Here is a 19,650-nt window from a genome sequence, read left to right as displayed (position 1 = left end):
ATGGAAACCGGTGCAGCCATTATGGAAAACCTCAAAAAAATTAAAAATAGAAGCCGGTGTGACCCAGCAATCCCGCTGGAGCACGTGTGTCCAGCCCAGGCACTGAAACCAACACGTTGCAGACGCGTGCTGTCCACACTCAGTGCGTGCCGTCCGTTCAGTGCGGTCTCTCACCCCAGCCCAGCGGAGCAGCCTCTACGTGCCGACCAGTGCACGGGGAGCGAGAGCGGGGCATGTACCTGACGGAATCCTACTCCGCTTTAAAGGAGAAGGCGTCTCCGTCATCTGCGGCAATAGGGATGGCCCTGGACGACATCAGGCTGAGAAAAATAAACCAGATACAGAAAAACAGACACCGCACACTCTCACTCCCGTGGAATCTGCAGCAAGCACCGAGGGCGGGTGCAGGATGGTGCCGGCCGGCGGGCGGGCGGTGGGCGGGCAGCCGCTCTCCTGGCGCCCCTCTCCTCGGCGGCCAGGCCCATCCTGCACACTTTGGCCGCCAAGAGGACAGGCTTATGCTAAGTGCTCTCCCCACACAAGGACGGCAGAGGGGCAGGAGGAGGCCTGGGAGGGGACGGTCCTGCCTCTGGACGGCGCTGGCCTCACGTTGCGGGGCCTACACTCACCGGCTCGTTAGGTAGGTACAGAAGCTTCTGTTGATCATACAAAAAGTTGGGTCACAAAGATGACCGTGCTGGCCTACCACACTCAGACGGGGAAGGGAAGCCTGGCCACTGTGGACGGCTGCTGGACGCTCGGCACTCGGGAGCCGCCCTTCCCTCCCACACAAGCCATCGTCTAGGAAGACCGCGGTGAAGGTTTGGTGAGCAACAGTCCAATCAAGCCACCACCCCAGACACTGACGGGACACCCTCCAGCCCAAACAGGCTTCAGTAACGTGGCCGGACGCCATGACTCAGGACTGTCCACAGCCGGGAGAAGTGTCTTGACGGCTCGGCTGAGGTGGCCTGGGTGCCGCAGCTGGTCAAGACGCTGGCTACGCACTGGTCATTACAGGGGATGGACACTGAGCATTCAGTGCGGAGCCCTGGCAGACAGCTCCTTGGACCAGCGGCCGAGGCTCGAGCCCCAGGACGGGCCAAACTGCCAGCACGCGGCCAGCAGAAAAGCAAAACCACCCGCCAGCAAACGGAGGCTCGGGGCCACCCTCCGCACCCCAGCCACGGAGCACCCTCTAGCACTGCGCCGTGGCTGAAGATGGTCTCGTTCAGCCGGGCGTGGTGGCCCACACTTGCAATCCCAGCCCATGGGAGGCTGAGACAGGAGGATCGCACAGGTTGGAAGCCAGCCTCAGGTACTTAGTGAGGCTCTCAGCAACTTAGCGAGACCCTGTTTCCAAATAAAGTATAAAATAGGTCTGGGAGTGTAGCCTGGAGGTAGAAAAGGCCCTGGGTTCCACCCCCAGTACCACACACACACACACACACACACACACACACACACACACACAAAGACAATTTCATCCGAGGAAGCACACGGCAGCGTTTGTTGTGAAATTCCAACTGAGCGAGCGGGGCCCAAGGGAACCTGCGGAAGCAGGGTGCGGGGTGCCAGCACCCTCCTGCTCACAGGCCTAACTCCCACCTCCTTCTTTGCAGTACTGTGGATGGAACCTTTTACCTCTGGGCTACTGCTCCCCCACGTCCGGTTTTTGTTTTCAAATGGGCTCATAGGTTGAGACTCTTGCTACTTACTGAAGCTGTTCTTGAACCTGTGATATTCCCATCTCAGCCTCCTGGTCCTGGGATTACAGGATTACTGGCGTGCACCACCGTCCGGCTAACTCCCAGCCCCTTACAGGAGCGCTGGCTGGCAGCAGCAGGCTGAGGTGATTCAGACCACAGCGAGAGCGCCGAGGGCCCATCCCGGGCACAGCGGCAGCCTTCCTCCCCACCTCCCCCACAGGCTGGGCGTGGTGAGCCCAGCTGACCGAGCTCAGGAATCCAAGACCAGCGAGTCCTACCGAGAGCAAAGGTGTTCTCAATCAGTCTGCTGGATTGCTTTTGAGAGAGGCCGCCAGAACACTTTAGTTTGGTACAGGATTTTCAAAGTCCTGTTTCAAAATAAAATAGGGCCGGGTGCAGCTCAGGGTTAGGGCGCCCCTGCGTTCCCTGGGAGGAGAGGGGCCCGCCCAGTGCTGGGGACCGGGCGCTGTCCAAGGTCCCAGCAGTCACAGCTTCCCTTTTCTGTGGGGGAAGTGAAGGGGTACTGGGGATTGAACCTAGGGTTGCTCCACTATCGAGTTATACCCCGAGCCCTATTTTATTTTGAAACAGGATTTCACTAAGTCAAAGGTTGGCCTCAAACCTGTGATCCTCCTGTCTCAGTGTCCCAAGTACTGGGATTACAGGTGTGCCCCATCATGCCTGGCTCACATCAGTTTTGTGTGTGCGCGGTACTGGGGATGGAACCCAGGGGCATTCTACCTCCAAGCTATACCCCCAGCCTTATTTCTTATTCTTTATTTTCAAACAAGGTCTCACTGAGTTGACAAGGGCCTAAGTAGCTGAGGCTGTCCTTAAACCACAATCCTTCTGTCTCAGCCTCCCAAGTGTGCGCCACCACGCCTGGCAAACATCAGTTTTAGATCTTTGAAGAATGAGTTCTGAATTATACCTTTAAAAAATTATTCTGAGCCGGGCGTGGTGGCACATGCTTGTAATCCCCGAGTTTGGGAGGCTGAGACAGGAGGATTGCACGGGTTTGAAGCCAGCCTCAGCTACTTAGTGAGGCTCTCAGCAACTTAGGAAGACCCTGTTTCCAAAAAAAAGAGAAAAAAAAGGGGGTCTGGGAGTATAGCCCAGTACCACACACCCAAAAAAAAAAGAAAAAAATCTGAAATAATTTTTTCAGTACTAGGAATAGAACCCAGGGGCATTCTACCTCCGAGCTACACCCCCAACCCTATTTTTCATTATTTTGAAACAGGGCCTAATTAACTGAGGCTAGCCTTGAACCTGCGATCCTCATGTCTCAGCCTCCCAAGTATTGGGATTTCAAGCATGTGTCAACATGCCTGGCTACTGCAAAATTTTAAACTTGTAGAAAAGTAACAAGAATCTATTTCACCTTGCATAAACTGCACCCAAATTCCCCAACAGCTGACATTTTGACTTATTTGCTCTCCGAGTTAGAGGGGATGAAAAATAAGGCCCCCAAATCATGGTTAAGCAGTTCGTAAACGTGGGAAGGTAAGGTAGGCAGGCTTAAATATATCAGTAAAACTCTTCAAAATAAACACTCACTGACACTGCACAGGGCATACAAATAGGTTTTATTTACACATTTTGTCACATTAGGGTGTGTTCCCAGGACAGCTCCTTTTAGCTGTTCTGTACACCGGCTGCTCTCAACCTGCATTAAGTCTACAAAAACACATCCACTGCCACACATTTACAAACCCTGCGCAGAAGGCAGTTCTGAATGAACAGCAGCTTCTGGTAGGATGCACTATTTACATACACGAGTTACCATAGGATAACTGCTAAGCCACACACGACACTGTCTTGGTAAGACCACACACAAGTGGGACTGTACACAAGTTCACCCCGTGGGAAGCCAGCGTGGACTCCTGCACCCACGCGAGGGCAGCGCCATCCTGGCCAGCCGCCCATCAGCAGCGCCAATGCCATTCAACGTGGTCCCCGGAGCGCAGCCAGTCTAAGACGAGGCACTCACAGCAAAGTTGACCAACTCAGACTGCGGGCAGCTGGCCCCGCTGACATCCCCAAGGAAGGCCATGGCTGGCCCTGAGCCCAGGCCAAGGCGAGGGCGTTTCCTGCTAAAACGCCCCGTACTGACATGCAGGCTTTCACCAGTGCACTCTAAGCCTGCGGCCCCTCACTCCTACCTAACCCTGGACCCCGTGGAAGACACAGGGTTTCTAGATCAGTAGAAGCTTGTGGAACCCGTCAGCAGGATGCTCTCCAGGCTGCCTGCTCGCTTCAAAGCATGGCCGCATGTGTGGGGCCAGCACAGGCGCACAGGGAGACCTCTCCACACTGCCGTGCGCAGGAGCGTGCTGGAGAGGCACCACCCAGGACGAACGGCGTTGACCCCAGCATCCACGCCCCCTCCGTGGTGGCTCTTCTCAACAGTGAAGGCCATATTTACCAGATGTGCAGTATTTCAGAGAGAAGCAAGTCCTTTTTGGTGCAGGGGCCCTCTATTTCCGAGCTACACCCCCAGCCCTTGAACCAGTGATCCTCCTGTCTCAGCCTCCAAGCACTGGAACTATAGGTGTGCACCACATGACTGGCTTTTTGTTTTTAACTTCTAAGCAATATAAAAACAGACAAAAGACATCAATTTATGACCACTGCACCCTCTAGTGGTCTATTTTATCTACTAAAAAAATTAAGAACTGCATGGCCTAAGTAGAGAACAGTGCTCCGTGCCCTCCCTCCCTGCAATTCCCTCCACCCCAATACAGGGTCATCTAAAAATGACCAAGAACACACAATATAACCTTGGATGAGAAGATCACCTCAAAACCTAATATTTAAGATGCAACAGACTGCTCATGCTTGTAATCCCAGTACTTGGGAGGCTGAGATGGGAGGATTGCAGGTTCAAGGACAGCCTCAGCAATGTAGTGAGACTCTCAAGCAACCTAGTGAGACCCTGTTTCAAAATAAAAATAAAAAGGGCTGGAAGTGTAGCTCAGCCAGTAACAAAAAACAAACAACAAAAAAACCTGCCGACATGGTGGTGCACGCTTATAATCCCAGCATTTGGGAAGCCGAGACAGGAGGATCACTGTTTGCAGACAGCCTCAGCTACTTAGTGAGACCTAGTTTCAAAATTAAAAATAAAAAACAGAACTGGGGGTGTAGCTTGGAGGTAGAATGCCCCTGGGTTCCATCCCCAAAATACAAGCCTCAAACCAAAATACGACTCCCACGAAGTAACTAGCCCACACTGGTGTACACCACGGGCAGGGCGGGGCCGGGACGCGCAGGACCCTCCTCCCTGCTACATCCGCAGGGCGGTCTTGCCCAGCAGAGACCTGGAGGCCAGGCCGGCCCTCTCTCTCAGCAGGCTGGCGTCCTCCACACTCTGGTGAGCCTGCGAGCTCTTGAGCAGGAAGTGGCTAATGAAAAGCTTCAGGCCTTCTCGCAGCATCCCCAGCTTTGGGTTGTCGGACACTCTGTAAGGGAACCACACGACACACGTCAGGGGGATGGCCTCCACGAGCAACACTGGGGCTGGGTGGTGCGGCAGGACCCAAGGCCTGGTGCAGGCCAGGCTAGAGGCCCACCCCTGAGCCACAGTGCCAGGCTAGAGGCCCACCCCTGAGCCACAGTGCCAGGCTAGAGGCCCACCCCTGAGCCACAGTGCCAGGCTAGAGGTCCACCCCTGAGCCACAGTGCCACAGAGCCTGAGCTACAGCCCTGTCCCTTTTTCTTTCTTCTTGACCTCTGAGGCAGCATTTGCTACTCACGAGCAGCTGTGGCGCCACTGCGCCTGCTCTTTTATAGCAGGATTCTTAATGAAGACTTCTTAAGGGCTGGGGTGTGGATCCGCGGTAGAATCACACACAGATCATGCGTGTGGCCCTGGGTTTGAGCCCAGCACCATAAAACAAACAAAAAACTTAACATATCCTATTGGTTGCAAACCAGTTAATCTGCTATCGGGCAAGTTTTGTATTTCTCGAATTGAACGCGTAAGACATGCCTGCGGGGAAGACACACAGGAATGGCTGCCTTATAAACCAACAGGAGCGAAGGCGACCTCCCTGCCCTAAGCTGGCACATACCTCGCAAAAATGAAGCCCAGGTCTTCAACTTCCGTTTCTGTTAATAGTATGGTCAACACTTTCCGTAAGAAGTGGACTCTGGGTTTGTCCAATTCACTGAATTCAACTACCTGAGGACAGAGAAGTAGTTACAGGGGCCAGCCAACCTTCTCAATGGTGAGTAAACATGACTCACTGCCACAGACTGACCCGCTCACTCCCAACACTTGGTTCAACTCTGCAAAGGACGCGGACAGCACGCAGCGGCACGGACGTCCACGGAGAGGCCAGACCCCTACAAACGACGCAGCACGGCCGGGGCGAGGAGCTGTGCCAGGCTACAGGGCCCTCAGCCACGAGCACGCCTGCAGTCCCAGAGGCCCGGGAGGCTGGGTAAGAGGACTGCCGGTTCAAGGCCAGCCTGGACTGGACAACTCAGTGAGACCCTATCTCAAGATAAAATATAAACGAGGTAGGCGCACGGCTCAGTGGTCCAGAACTTCTGTGCTCAGTCCTAGTACTACAAAACCAAATAAACAAACAGAGGGGCCCCTCTGGGAAGCACAGGGGGAAGACCAGGAGCCCAGAGCAGCAGCAGGGCGGTCTCCAAAGCCCGTCGCCACGGGAGCGCCCACTGTACTGATCCTCTCCTCTGTGGGAGAGTGTCACGGCCTCTGCCACACCGAGGCCAACTCGATCAAAGGAATGACTGAAGCCGGGCGTGGTGACAAAACACTGTAACCCCAGCACTCCTGAGGCTGAGAAAGGAGGATTACAGGATTAAGGCCAGCCTCAGCAACTTAGCGAGACCCTGCTTCAAAATAAAAACTAAAACAGGGGTGGAGTTAGCCCAGAGGTAGTACGTCCCTGGGCTCAATCCCTACTACCCCACAAAGCACACAAGAGAGGGAGGGAGGGCGGGCGGCCATCATGTCACCGTGTTCCAAATTATCCCAGCTTTCAGAGTGTGGTGCACACACTTTCAGTACAGTGGCCAAAACCCACACCCTGAGCAGAGGTCTGCTGGCCGCAGGATGCAGTGCTGACACGCAGACAGGAGGCCGAGCGACAGGCTGTCCTGCCGGCCAGGAGGCCACGCCTCGACCTGCCTGCTGCCCGCCTCTGCCCGCCGGCTTCTCAAATGCTCGGGAGTTTCTAGGACACCATGTCCTGAGTGGCACCCTATGAAGCTGACTGGCTACCTCAAAGGTCCAGGTCTCACCGTGCCCACGGAGGGACACCCGGGCCTCCCATGTCACTCATTCTCTAAGTCCTGAAGCACAGTGGGGAGGCGGGGGCTACAGCTTTAAGGTGTGCTGGACTCAAGACCCAGCACCAGGCTCCTGAAAGGAGATCACTCCCAGGCCGCACCGCTCCTGCCTGGCGGGGCCGCCCCGTGCTGGACTTCACAATTAGGGTCCGCACAAGCCGCACACTCCCAACAAAGCCACTAAGACCAGCAAGAGACCAACGACCATGACAGTGACACACTTCCCAGAATCGCGGGAGATGTGTCCCACAAGTCACATGTAAAGCAGCTCTGTCATAACCCCCAGCTTTAAGTAATTCCACATGGCATACAAACCTTTAGAATGGAGAGTGGAAGTGACTTTGTCTTCAGCAGATGCGCCACCAGATGGACCAGATTTGAGAAGTTACTAGCTGGCAAGGTTTCCAAGTCCCGGAACTTGTCCCATATGCTGAACTGGAAAGTCATCTAGTAACAGGTAAGAAGGAGGAAAAAGCTGAAATGCAAAAACTAGTGGGATGAAGGACTAGGAGTACAGTGTTAAAGCACCATCCTTACTCATTTTTATTATTCTAAACTCAGGCCTTGTAAGGAGCAGTCACACTTGTCCTTTGGTTTGGAATAGCTTCACAGCCATCTTCCTGTTGCAGTTTTTCCCCTTAACCACTTAACCAGGACTGTGGTCAGTGGCAGAGCACTTGCCTGGCACCACAAGGCCCTGGGTTTGATCTCCAGCGCTACAAAACAACCCAAACAAAAAAACCAGCAGGCAAGTGCTTTGAAAAAAGGCCAGCTATGTTAGAAGAGACTGGTGTGGCTGGGCTCAGTGGCACACGCTGGTAATCCCAGAACTTGGGAGGCTAAACTAGGAGGAACACAGGTGCAACTTAGCAAAATCCTCTTTCAAAAATACAGGAGTCTAGCCGGGTGTGGTGGCACACACTTATAATCCCAGCATTCGGGAGGCTGAGACCGGAGGATCGCACAGGTTCGAAGCCAGCCTCAGCTACTTAGACCCTGTTTTAAATTAAAAAAAAAAAAAAAAAAAAAAAAAAAGAATAAAAAGTAGGGCAGTGGGGTATAACTTGGAGGTCAAATGCTCCTGGGCTCCATACCCAGACTTGCAACAAAACAAAACAAAAGAAACAAAAACCCAGGAGTCTAGCTGGGTGTGGTGGCGCACGCTTGTACTCCCAGCGCTTTGGAGGGTGAGACAGGAGGATCGCACAGGTTCGAAGCCAGCCTCAGCTACTTAGTGAGGCCCTGTTTTCAAATAAAGTATATCTAGGAGTATAGCCCGGAGGTAGGAAGCCCCTGGGTTCCACCTTCAGTTTCACAAAAACAAACAAACAAACAAACAAAGAAAACCCCCAAAACCCAAAAATACAGTAGTCTGAGACAGGAGGATCATGGTTTTCAGACAGCCTCAGCTACTTAGTAAGGCCCTTTGCAACTTGGTGAGACCCTGTTTCAAATATAAAAAGACTAAAAATAAAAAATAGGGCTGGAAGTGTAGCTCAGAGGTAGAATGCCCCTGGGTTCCATCCCCAATTCCGCAAAACAAACACATACATACATACACACACACATAGGGCTGGAGTGTAGGTCGGAGATAGAAATGCCCTTATGTTCAACCTCCAGCACCAGGGTTAAAAAAGAGAGAAACTGGTGTGCTATTACCACCGCTGCCCCAGCGGTGGCCCTGAGGTCCTATGACCGTGGCGCTGATTTTCGCAGCGAGCCACAGATGTTCGAAGGCAGCAGCCAGGCACAGGTGCCGGCGGCCTTCCGAGTTACCTGGAACCTCCTTTCATAGCCACAGAACTTGCCGGCCAAGAAGGCGTAGAAAGGGTTGTACGTTTTCTCCTGCAAGCAGCAATCCATGAGGACGTGCACGACCTCTCTCTCCTGCTGATCCTTCAGCCCAAGCCTGCGCAGAGACAGCCCGAAGAGGTCAGCATGCCACCTCGTCTGCCAGAGCCAGTTACACTGGGCCGGGTGGGGGAGGGGTGGCAGACCCGCAGGCCCACCCCATCCCCAACGTCCCCCAGCATCATGACGTGACCCAGGTAGGAAGGCACCACACCACCCGGGGCCTCAGGACCTGTGCCCCCAACAGCCAGGGCACGGGGGCGCGGCCCAGGGCGTTCTGTCTCTGAGCCACACTTCCAGCCCTTTTATCATGGATGTGGCTCGGCTGCTGAGATCTCCCCAGTTACTAAGCCTGGCTTGGACCCTGCAATCCTGGCTCAGCCTCCCAAGCCCTGCGATAAGCCAGGCCTCAAAGCAATCACTTCACTTCATTTCATTTCTAGAACTTTTAGCAGAATCCACCCTTTCCAGTCTACAGTCCTGGGAGTGCACAAGCCCAAGACTCAGGTAACCATGACCCCAGTGGAAAGAGAGAATTCCCAGTCCTCCAGGTCCCCGAGCCACAGGCCACTGCTAATCTTTCCTCTGCCCTTCTGCTCTGCTCTGCCAGAAAGCCAGACCCGCAGGCTCAGAGCTGCGCGCCGTCGGGCTATGGAGCCCAGCTCCTGGTGTGGGCCTCGGCGCTGCCCTCTGGGCGCTCATCCTTTCCCCAGTGCAGGGCCACGCGGGCCATTTCAGTGGTGACTACCCGTCACTGCCTTTGTTTTGTGCTGGGGACTGACCCACGCGTGCTAAGTAGGTGCTCTGCCACTGAGCTGCACCCCCAGCCCAACCAGGGACTGAGATGAGTAAGAACAGGGGGACCTCACTGTACTTAAACAGTGACGTTTTCTCCCATACTAACCTTTTTTTCTTTTGGTGGTACTGGGGATGGAACCCAGGGGCCTTCTACCTCGGGGCTACACTCCCAGACCTATTTTATATTTTATTTGGAAACAGGTCTCTTAAGCCAACTGAAGCTGACTTTGAACCTGCGCAATCCTCCTGTCTCAGCCTCCCAAGCGTGTGCCACCACGTCTGGCCCATACTAACTTTTTAAAAAGGTAAGTCAACCAGGGGAACGGTGGAAGAGTCCTACTGGTACAGAAGATGAGCTACTTCCCCCTCCCCAAAGCAGAAGGAAGCTGCCTAATGAGCCCTCGGAGATAAACAGACCAGGGGCTCTGAGTTTGAAACAAATAAAGAAAATGGATTAACATTAAACTGTTAACTGTAGAAGTACTTTGCCAAAGTACGTAGGTGTTTAAAAAATTTTATTTCACCCGGGTGTGGTGGCGCACGCTTGTAATCCCCACGCTTGGGAGGCAGAGACAGGAGATCGCGCAGGTTCAAAGCCAGCCGCGCGCGCTGGCTTAGGAGATCCTGTTTCTAAATAGAAATGTAAAAATAGGTCTGGGAGTGTAGCCCGGAGGTAGAAGGGCTTCCAGGAACCCCAGTACTACAAAAAAAAATAAAAAATAAAAAAAATTCAACTAATTATAGAAACTATACAGAGAACTTTTATATTAAAAATCAGAAACCAGGCATGGTGGCGCACACTTGTAATCCCAGCTTTCGGGACGTGGAGACTGGAGGATCGTGGTTCGCAGACAGCCTCAGCTACTTAGTGAGGCCCATTGCAACTCAGTGAGACCCTGTTTCAAAACAAAAGAGACTAAAAAAACAGGGTGGGGTGTATCTTGGAGGTGCCGTTCCCCCCGGGTTCCATTCCTAGTATCGCAAATGTATATATAAATATATATAGGGCTGTGGGTGTATTTCAGAAGTAGAATACCTCTGGGTTCAATCTCTAGCACCTCTCCCATTAAGTAAAAATAAAAAATAAAAAGGGCTGTGGGCCCAGCTCGGATCTAGGACGCCCCGGGTTCAATCCCCAGTACTAACGCCAACCAACCCCAAACCCATCTGGCTGAAGAATGAGTCAAAGGCCCGCACAGATGCTTACTTGAGCAGCTTCTCAAAAGCATCCAAGAAATCCTCGCTCGTCATGATGGCACAGAATATGTTCCTCCTGACGTCCGTGTTCATCCTCTGCTTCCGGGCAAGCTCCAGCATCTTTGCGCTGACCTGGAAAAGGAGTGAACTCAAAGCCGTTTCCTGGGCAGCAGCACACCACCGTGCTTTAGGTGACGGAAGTGGGGCTTCTAAGTAACTCATACGACTGTGGCTTGAGCTCAACACAACCGTAACTACTTGTGAATGTGTGCGCGTAAATGCCGTTTCTTCATTCCTGCCACCCCACAAAGGGACAACACAGCAAAACAAAGGCCACAGGGGGGACTACTCGGGAGGCCCCTCAGCCTGGGCTCCGGCGACACGTGGCTGCAGGCAGGGCCTGGAGCCACAGCCACCCAAGAAAACCCAGATCAAATAGGGACTTCAGTTATTATCAACAGGCACAGCCTGGACACGGTGGCGCACACCCATAATCCTAGTACTTGGGAGGCCGAGACAGGACAAAGGCTCAAGGCCAGCTTCTTACTGAGGCCGGCAACTTATGGAGACCCTCTGCAACCTGGTGAAGCCTGTTTCAAAATAAAAAATAAAATTGGGCTCAGGGTGTAGCTTGGAAGTAGAATGCCCCCGGGTTCAATCCATAGTACCAGGGAAAATAAAGAAATTACAGGCAGGTATAACAAAATGCATAAAACGTTCAGTGTGAATCCACACGATGGGCGGGAAGTCCACTCTCCAGAACCGCAAGATGAACACTGCACCCTGCCACTTCCTCCTTCCACCAAGCTCCCAGATCTCTTGCATAAACGTGTTCTGGGACTTTAAAAATTTCTCCTTTCTTTTTTGGTGGTACTTGGAGTGGAACCCAAGGGCTCTTCTACCTCCGGCCTATACTTCCAGACCTATTTTATACTTTATTTGGAAACAGGGTCTTGCTTAGTTTCTCAGAGCCTCACTAGGTAGCTGAGGCTGGCTTCGAACCTGTGAGATCCTCCTGTCTCAGCCTCCCAAGTGCTGGGATTACAAGTACGCGCCACCACACATGGCTTGTAAAAATTGTTTTTAGAGGTAGTGGGGATGGAACTCCGGCATTCTACCTCCAAGCTACATCCCCAGCCGTATTTTTTTATTCTTTATTTTGAAACAAGGTCTCACTAAGTTGCAGAGGGCCTCACTAAGTAGCTAAAGCTGTCTGCGAACCATGATCCTCCTGTCTCAGTTGCCACCCAAATGCTGGGATTAAGTGTGTGCCACCATGCCTGGCTTTAAATTTCTTAAAAAAAGCCAGGAGTGGTGGTGCACGCTTGTAATCCCCGCGCTTGGGAGGCTGAGACAGGAGGATCGCACAGGTTCGAAGCCAGCCTCAGCTACTTAGTGAGGCTCTCAGCAACTCAGTGAGACCCTGTTTCCAAATAAAGTATAAAAATAGGTCTGGGAGTATAGCCTGGAGGTAGAAAAGCCTCTGGGTTCTACCCCCAGTACCACAAAAAACAAACAAACAAACAAAAACCTTAAAAACAAAAAAAGAAACAACAAAAACTTAACCAGAATGGCATTTTTTTGTTTCTATGAGATGCAGTCTTGCTGTCTCCTAGGCTGTTTTGGAGAACTTGGACTCGAGAACCTCCCACCTAGGCCTCCAAGTAACTGGGGGAGCAGGCCTGTGCCACCACGCCCAGCTTTCGATTATATTTAATATTAGCAACCGCTCTACGGTCTTCACTTCAACTGCCATTCAGGAATCCAGAGCTACTCAAGAGAGCGGGCAGCCTGGGGCACGGGGTCTCCATACCGTCCCCGCAAGTGGCTTCTGCAGCTGCATGTGATGACTGTTGTCGATCATCGGGGTCCCGCTCCACGCAGACCCCACAATCCACCAGCGACCGGTCTGCTCCGCATTCAAGACGCCATCCCAAGAGATGCGAAGCCGAGTCTCGGAGCCTGAGCCGGCGCCGCGCACCTGATCAAAGGAAAGGTCTCATGAACACTTTATTTGGTTCATGCTGTGTGCTCTGACCAGTTTTTTTTCTAAAGAACTTGACACTGTCAGTGCATGAAGATGGTAATGAGTCACAGACAGCTAGGTGAGCTAGCCTGCCCATGGGCCCAGGAGCCCGGGCCCTACCAGAGCCAATGACCCCTGGATTCAGGCCAGCTGCAGCGGAGCCCCAGCCCAACCAGAGGCCACCCGCAGGCCCAGAGGGCGGCAGGCACTCACCAGGGCCCTCTGCAGCTTCCTCAGCCTCTCCGCCGGCTCAGGGTCGTAGCCTGGGATTTTCCGCATGTCATTGTTCTTCAAAGCCAACATCGTCTCCAGCATGAACCGAACCTTTAAGGAAAAGGATAAAACAAGTCAGAACAAGACACAGAAGCAAAAGCTCCACCATCCCAAAGAGTCAGCCCAACTGAGCACTGAGCTCGCAAGCACGCGCGATGCATGGCCATGGCGCTGCTGAGCTCCGGCCGCGTGAGGAAGCTGGTGCCAACCTCAGAGCCACCGCCACTGCACCTGACACCACCCGCAGCCCTCGGCGGCCCAGCCCGCAAGCAGACTGCTCCTGGACGCCCCCCTTCCTGTCATTTCACCCCTGCTTCCACTGCGGGGTAGCCTTTTAAACTAAAATAACATCACACAAAAACACTGCAAGAACAGCACAAAGACTGTCCAATATGTATGTACTCTCTCTTGAGATTTCCCAAACATCAACTTCTGATCAAGACCTAATTCACACATCACAAAACTGACCCCTCTCAAAGGTAGTCTCTGGTCTATTCCAAGCTGTGTAACCATCTCAAGCCAATTTCAGAACCTCCTTGCCACCCCAAAAGAAAGCCAAACCTCCAGCAAGGCGCCCATCTCCCACCCGCCCCCCCACTGGCACCCCTCACTGCCTCTTCAATGCCATTCTCTGGGCATCATTAGGAGAAATCGTTAGGAAATAAAGTGTAGTATTTACCCCAAGCACTTAGTTACAGGTCGTGGTCAGTTTGAGTGCTTTCAGGCGCTTAGGAGCAGGTCAAGGGGCACTCGTACCCTGGTCTGGTCCTGGAACCTGCTGCCTGCCCTGCTGGCCTGGGCCTGGGCTTCTGTGATCAGCTCCTTGAGCGAAAGGGCATCGTCTTTCCTCAGCGCAAAGCCCACGTTCTTCAGCATCAGCAGGATCAGCTCAATGTCCTTCTCCGTGAAAGTTGCGATGAGTTTCTTCAGAATGTCGACGACGAGGAGAGACTGCACCACGTGGAAGTTGTACAGGTGGGCGACGATGCCGAGCAGGTTCTCGCACTCCTTCCCCTCGGCTCCGCGCCTGTAGATGTCATCAAATTCCCTCACCACGGCCTCCAGGAAGCAAGCTCCAACCTGAGGGCGACATGGACGCATGGTACCCCACGCCACGCTCTGGGACCTGCAGACCCTTTGGCAAACCCAACAGGCACTTTTAAAACTCTTCTTTTAGCACTGGGGATTTCAATCCCCAGAACACCCAGAACTCACGGGTGTTCTACCTCCGAGCTTCACCCTCAGGCTTATTTTTTTTTTAAACAAGGTCTCACTAGGTTAATGAGATCCTCGCTATTGGCTGCAATGACTTCCTGGAGGTTGGCTCCCATAGGCCAGGAGGCCTTGCCAGCCATTATTTTTAATTTTTTAATTTTTTTGGTGGTACTGGGGTTCCTGGAAGCCCTTCTACCTCCGGGCTACACTCCCAGACCTATTTTTACATTTTTACTTGGAAACAGGGTCTCCTAAGCCAGCACGCGCGGCTGGCTTCGAACCTGCGCGATCCTCCTGTCTCTGCCTCCCAAGCGCCGCCACCACGCCCGGCCAGCCATTATTTTTTAAATTTGTTTGTTTATTGCGGTACTAGGGATGGAATCTAGGGCATTGTGCCTCCGAGCTACACCCTCAGCCCTATTTTTTAATCTCTTTATTTTTGAAACAGGGTCTCACTGAGATATGAATGGCCTAAGTAGCTGAGGTTGTCTGCGAACCACCATCTTCCAGCCTCCACCTCCCAAATGCTGGGATTACAGGTGTGCGCCACCACGCCCAGCCTCTCTCCATCTTTCAAGACTTGAGGCTTAATAAACTTAACTTATAAACTCCCAACTCAATTCCCTTCACCAAAGAGAACCCTGAAGAATACAATCTCATAGTATGATCACCATCTTCTATTTAAATACAATTTTAAAAAGGAAATCAGAATTCTGCAGATATCAAGGAAATTCCAGGCACAAGATGTATTAAAGTGTTTTCGACCTATAAAATCATTTAATCACAAAATTTGCATATACATGCAAATATACAATACGTATGTATGCATGTAATGGGATTTAACCCCGGGGCCATTCTACCTCCAAGCTACGCCCCAATTCTTTTTATTTTTTGAAACCAAGATCTTGCTAGGTTGCTGAGGTTGACCTTGAACCTGTAACCATCTCTCCTCGGCCTCCCAGAGTTCTGGGATGACAGCCATGCGTCAGTGCAGCCAGCTAAAATTTGCCATTATTCTAAATTCTATCTAATGTCTTCAAAATAAGACATTAGTGTAACACTTAAATGCATGAATAAAATCCATGTTAAGCTACTAAAGCATATGTATTAGTTTTGACGTAACTTTTAACATAAATCTGCATAGATCTTATTTTGACTTTTAAATGACCTAAAGAAGCAAGCCAAGCACTGACACCAGGTCTTAACAGAGACTGTTTTCCTTGGTATGGCACTGAAAGGCGCCTACTGGCCAGCGTCCTGAGTGCCCGCGCCGCCTCAGCTTGGCTGAAGTGCCTATGACTTTCCACCTCCTTGCTCCTCATGCTATCAGCGAAGGTCCCCGTGGGAAGCAGGGCCATATGCTATCTCCAGGTCAAGCCACTCATGCGCTACGGGCGGAAAGGATCACTGAAACACTGCATTAAATGAGCTCGGTCATCAAATCTGCTCAAGCACACCCGTGCCATCTGCGAGGAAGGGGATGTAGGAAGCCAGCCACCGAATGGTGCTGAACCGTAATCACAGGGCAGGAGAGGAGGTTTCCAGACCTTCCATTATGATCTGTAATGCAAGAAAAAGGACTCACACATGCGCATTTGAAAATGAGCTTAAAAGGAAAAAATAAATTCAAAAAAGCAATTCCCAAAGTAGCCGCTGCAGATGTTCCGTAACAGATCATAAAGCAGCCACACAATCCTGCGTCCAGAAGCTCGCTCTTCCGTCCCTAGCTTCCTGGTGACCAGCAGGTCTTAAGGCCTTCTGCCTTTCCAGATGTTGCCATAAAGTGACTGCTGCTAGGTAAGAGAACCGCGGCTCGGAGGATTCTCTAGGACAGCAGTGAAACCTGCAGAGGCAGGGAGGCCAACGAGACTCTCCTTCCCGTCACACACGGCTAGTTGCTAACCTTTAGCGAGCAGCACTGACTTCGGGCCAGTCTCCCTCCGGGCCTATCTCAGGGTAAGCCTTAAGCTCAGCCGCTCCGGGAACAACGGACCGGCCTAGGCACACCGCAGTGCGTGGAGAAAAGGTGTACCTCGATCCCGACTGTGTGGTGAAGAATGCTGACCAAGAGGACGTGCTCCATCATCAGTCGGCTGGGCATGGCCGAGGCGGTGACGCATGCACTCATGAGGGTGGCGGTCAGCGTGTCGTTCATGTCCTTCCTGCTGTGGGCCATGTACAGCTCCTCCAGCTGTCCACTTATGGAGGCCATGTTTGGCTCGCTCAGCCTGAAGAGAACCAACAGAGCGCAAGAGTGCTTCAGACTAGGAACCACGTTCCAGTTCAATTATGAGAATCTAAGTTACAAACATTCCCAATGCACTCTATCATTATGTCCACTTCTGACCTAGAAACAATTTACCTTGCCGCAAAATCTAGCCCATATTGTTCAAAACCAGATAATGCTTTGAAGCCCCAAAATAACGTATTGTCTTTTCGTCAGTGAAACACACTCGGATTCTCTGAAAGTCTGCAGAAACTTATGTGAAGGGCTTAGAGGGGAAAAGGGGCTTCTGGTGAGGGGAACAGGAGAACCAGAGAAAAGCGTAAGCAGAGGTCAGATGTTAACTCATTTTTCACTACTAGAGGTGGAATCAGTTTTTGCATGTTTTTTTTTTTTGGGGGGGGGGCGAGGTATTGGGGGTGGAACCCAGGGGCTTTCTACCTCCGGGCTATACTCCCAGCCCTATTTTATATTTTTATTTGGAAACAGGGTCTCACTGAGTTGCTGAGAGCCTCGCTCAGTAGCTGAGGCTGGCTTGGAACTTGCGCAATCCTCCCGTCTCCGCCTCCCCAGTGAGGGATTGCAAGCATGCACCCCATTCCGGCCTCAGTTTTCTCAGGTTTTAGTCTTAGCATGGGAATAGTCAACTCCAGGTCAAGTTGCTGGCCAGGTGAGTTTGCTTCTGCAGGGAGGGGCCCAGCCAGGTCTTCTACCGCTGTTGCTGCAACACAGAACCTCCGCCCCATTTCTGGTGCTTCTGAGTAAGAGTGAGCTGGGGCTGCCTGCAAGCACTGCGAGGACTCAGCACAGACGCTGGCACCTCTCAAGGTGCGGCTGCATCAAGAGGAGCAGAAAGGACCTAACAACGGCTCAAGCTCCAGCCCTGGTGCTCACATTTTAATCCTGGGATAGTTGCTGTTTCTAGAAACACACACCTCAGAAGCAAGAGGATGCCGCACTGTAGAAGGTTACCTGTTAAGCAGGCCTTTCACCTGTTTCCTCAGCCGCTCCAGTTCCTCCTTCTTGTGGACGTCCACGGCCTCTTGGGCGCGCCTCACCTGGGGCGGGATGTACTTCTCCCCACTTTCACAAGGACTCTCCTTGAAAAGGGAGGAATAAGTTGGAGGGAAAAAGTCACAAAGGGTGGACTCCATTGTCCTTTGCTACATGTACACTTAAATCTGAGACTCCAACAACTTGGGGCGGCTACTGCTGATTTTTTTTTTTTTTTTTTTTTTGCAGCACTGGGAATGGAACTCAGGAGCATTCTACCTCTGAGCTACATCCCCAGCCGGGTTTTTTTTTTTTTCTTTATTTTGGAACAGGGTCTCACTAAGCAGCCGAGACTGTCCATAAACCAAGATCCTCCTGTCCCAGCCTCCTGAATGCTGGGATTATAAGCGTGCGCCACCTCACTGGCTTACTAATAATTTTTGTTATTTAACACACATTTGACAATTTGCTGAGTGCCTAGGCCAGGCCTGGGTCGCCGCTCTGCAGGCTGCGGAGGTCACTGTGGCAATGTTGCACTGTCCTCTGACCCCACGATTCTGAAGGATACAACAAGACCCAGGGACTGTTCACACCATACCTGATAGGTTGTGTCATTATTCTCCGAGAACCTTTCGGTCTTTTCTTCGTTTTCTGCAAAGCGGACTCTCTTCCTCCCTCTTTTCTCTTGCGCCTCGCCTTCGTCCCCTTCGGCTTCATCCCCGATTCCCGGTTCTCCGCGGTCCTTGTCCTCAGGCGCTCCAGCGTCGGTGTCCTCACTTTCGCACTCAGAGTCGCTGTCTAGGTCACTCTCGGGGAACGTGGGGCTGGAAGCGCCCTCCTCCTCGCCGCTGCTGTCGTACAGGCCTCCGTTTTTGCCGGACTCCAGCACTCCCAGGATGTAGTCCAGCCCGTCACGCGCGAAGCTGAGCGGCATGGAGCTGCCGTCGCCCTTCTTTCTGCGCTTATTCAGACCGAGGCACCGCTCCAGCTTTCGGATCTCCCGGTCCTCCTCCTCGTTGGCCGCTAGAAGCGCCCGCTTCCGGGAGGCGGAGGGCCCGGTCTTTCCCGAGGGAGCCTGAGCTTTGGCCGGGGACGCTGCGGCCGCGGGCTTGGCGGGGCTCGGGGCGGCCCTGGCCCGGGGCGCCGCGGGCTTGGCGGGGTTCGGGGCAGCCGTGGCGGCGGGCTTGGCGGGGCTTGGGGCGGCCCTGGCGGCGGGCTGGCCGGCGCCGCCCTCCTCGCTCCCCGCCGCCGGGCCCGCGGTCCTCTGCAGACGGCGCGCTTTCCGCAGGTGCCGCTTCTCCTTCCGCAGCTCCTTGCGGCTCTTCCTCCCGCCGGGCCGGGAGCGCACCGCCGCGCCGCGCCCCTCGCCGGCCTTGCCCTCGGAGGACGCCCGCACGAACCCCTCCACGGCCAGCTGCAGCCGCTTCAGGGCCCCCTCCCCGCCGCCGCCGCGCCTCCTGCGGCCCACGCGCCCCGGGCGGCCGCCCCGACCCGCCGCACTGCTGCTCGCGGACGCCGCCATCTTCCAGGACGCGGCGGCGCGCGACTTCCGGAGAGGTCGACACTTCCGGCCGGGCGCGACTTCCGGCCGGGCGAGACTTCCGGCGAGGGCGGCGGCGGGAGCGCGGCGCCCCCTGCCGGCCAGAGGCGGCAGTGGCGGACGCCGCCGCCGTCTGGGCGGAGATTGCCCGAAGCGGCAGTGCGCCCGCCAGGTTGGAGCGGCGCGCTTCTGCGCGGGCCTGACTGTCCCGCAGCCCGCTCTCCGCACCCAGCCTCGGATCTCATTAGCGACGGCCTCATTCTTCTTTAGAGACCGCGATCCCGCGTGGGGGTGCGCCACGCCTCCCAGCTTGGGGGTGGTGTCCGGAGGGCGGGATCTTGCCCCACGCCGATTCTCAAAGGTGCAAGCGTAGGAGGAAGAAGCCTCTAGGAACTTCGTGTGTGTGCAGATTTTCCCGGGCAGATGCCTGCCTGTTGGAGCATTCTGTGACCGTACCCGGCCTGCGCTGACCCGTGGTCCTGCCCAGACATCTCCACGC

General features: G+C 53.6%; 1 protein-coding gene across 1 annotated transcript; it reads right to left on the bottom strand.

Annotated features, from left to right (window-relative positions):
* Positions 1 to 4,998: 4,998 nt before the first annotated feature.
* Positions 4,999 to 19,133, bottom strand: NOM1 (nucleolar protein with MIF4G domain 1; the record flags this gene model as incomplete). Its single annotated transcript, XM_080700922.1, has 11 exons — positions 4,999 to 5,173; positions 5,786 to 5,891; positions 7,346 to 7,481; positions 8,811 to 8,943; positions 10,891 to 11,012; positions 12,694 to 12,861; positions 13,120 to 13,230; positions 13,936 to 14,259; positions 16,427 to 16,622; positions 17,591 to 17,718; positions 18,210 to 19,133. The coding sequence occupies 11 exons, from the start codon at positions 19,131 to 19,133 to the stop codon at positions 4,999 to 5,001; spliced, it is 2,523 nt and encodes an 840-aa protein (XP_080557048.1).
* Positions 19,134 to 19,650: the final 517 nt, after the last annotated feature.

The sequence above is a fragment of the Muscardinus avellanarius genome (assembly GCF_963383645.1).
Source record: "Muscardinus avellanarius genome assembly, chromosome: 9".
Lineage (NCBI taxonomy): Eukaryota > Metazoa > Chordata > Mammalia > Rodentia > Gliridae > Muscardinus > Muscardinus avellanarius.
Note: the sequence above shows the minus strand (reverse complement) of the source record. Positions and strands in the feature narration are given on the sequence as shown.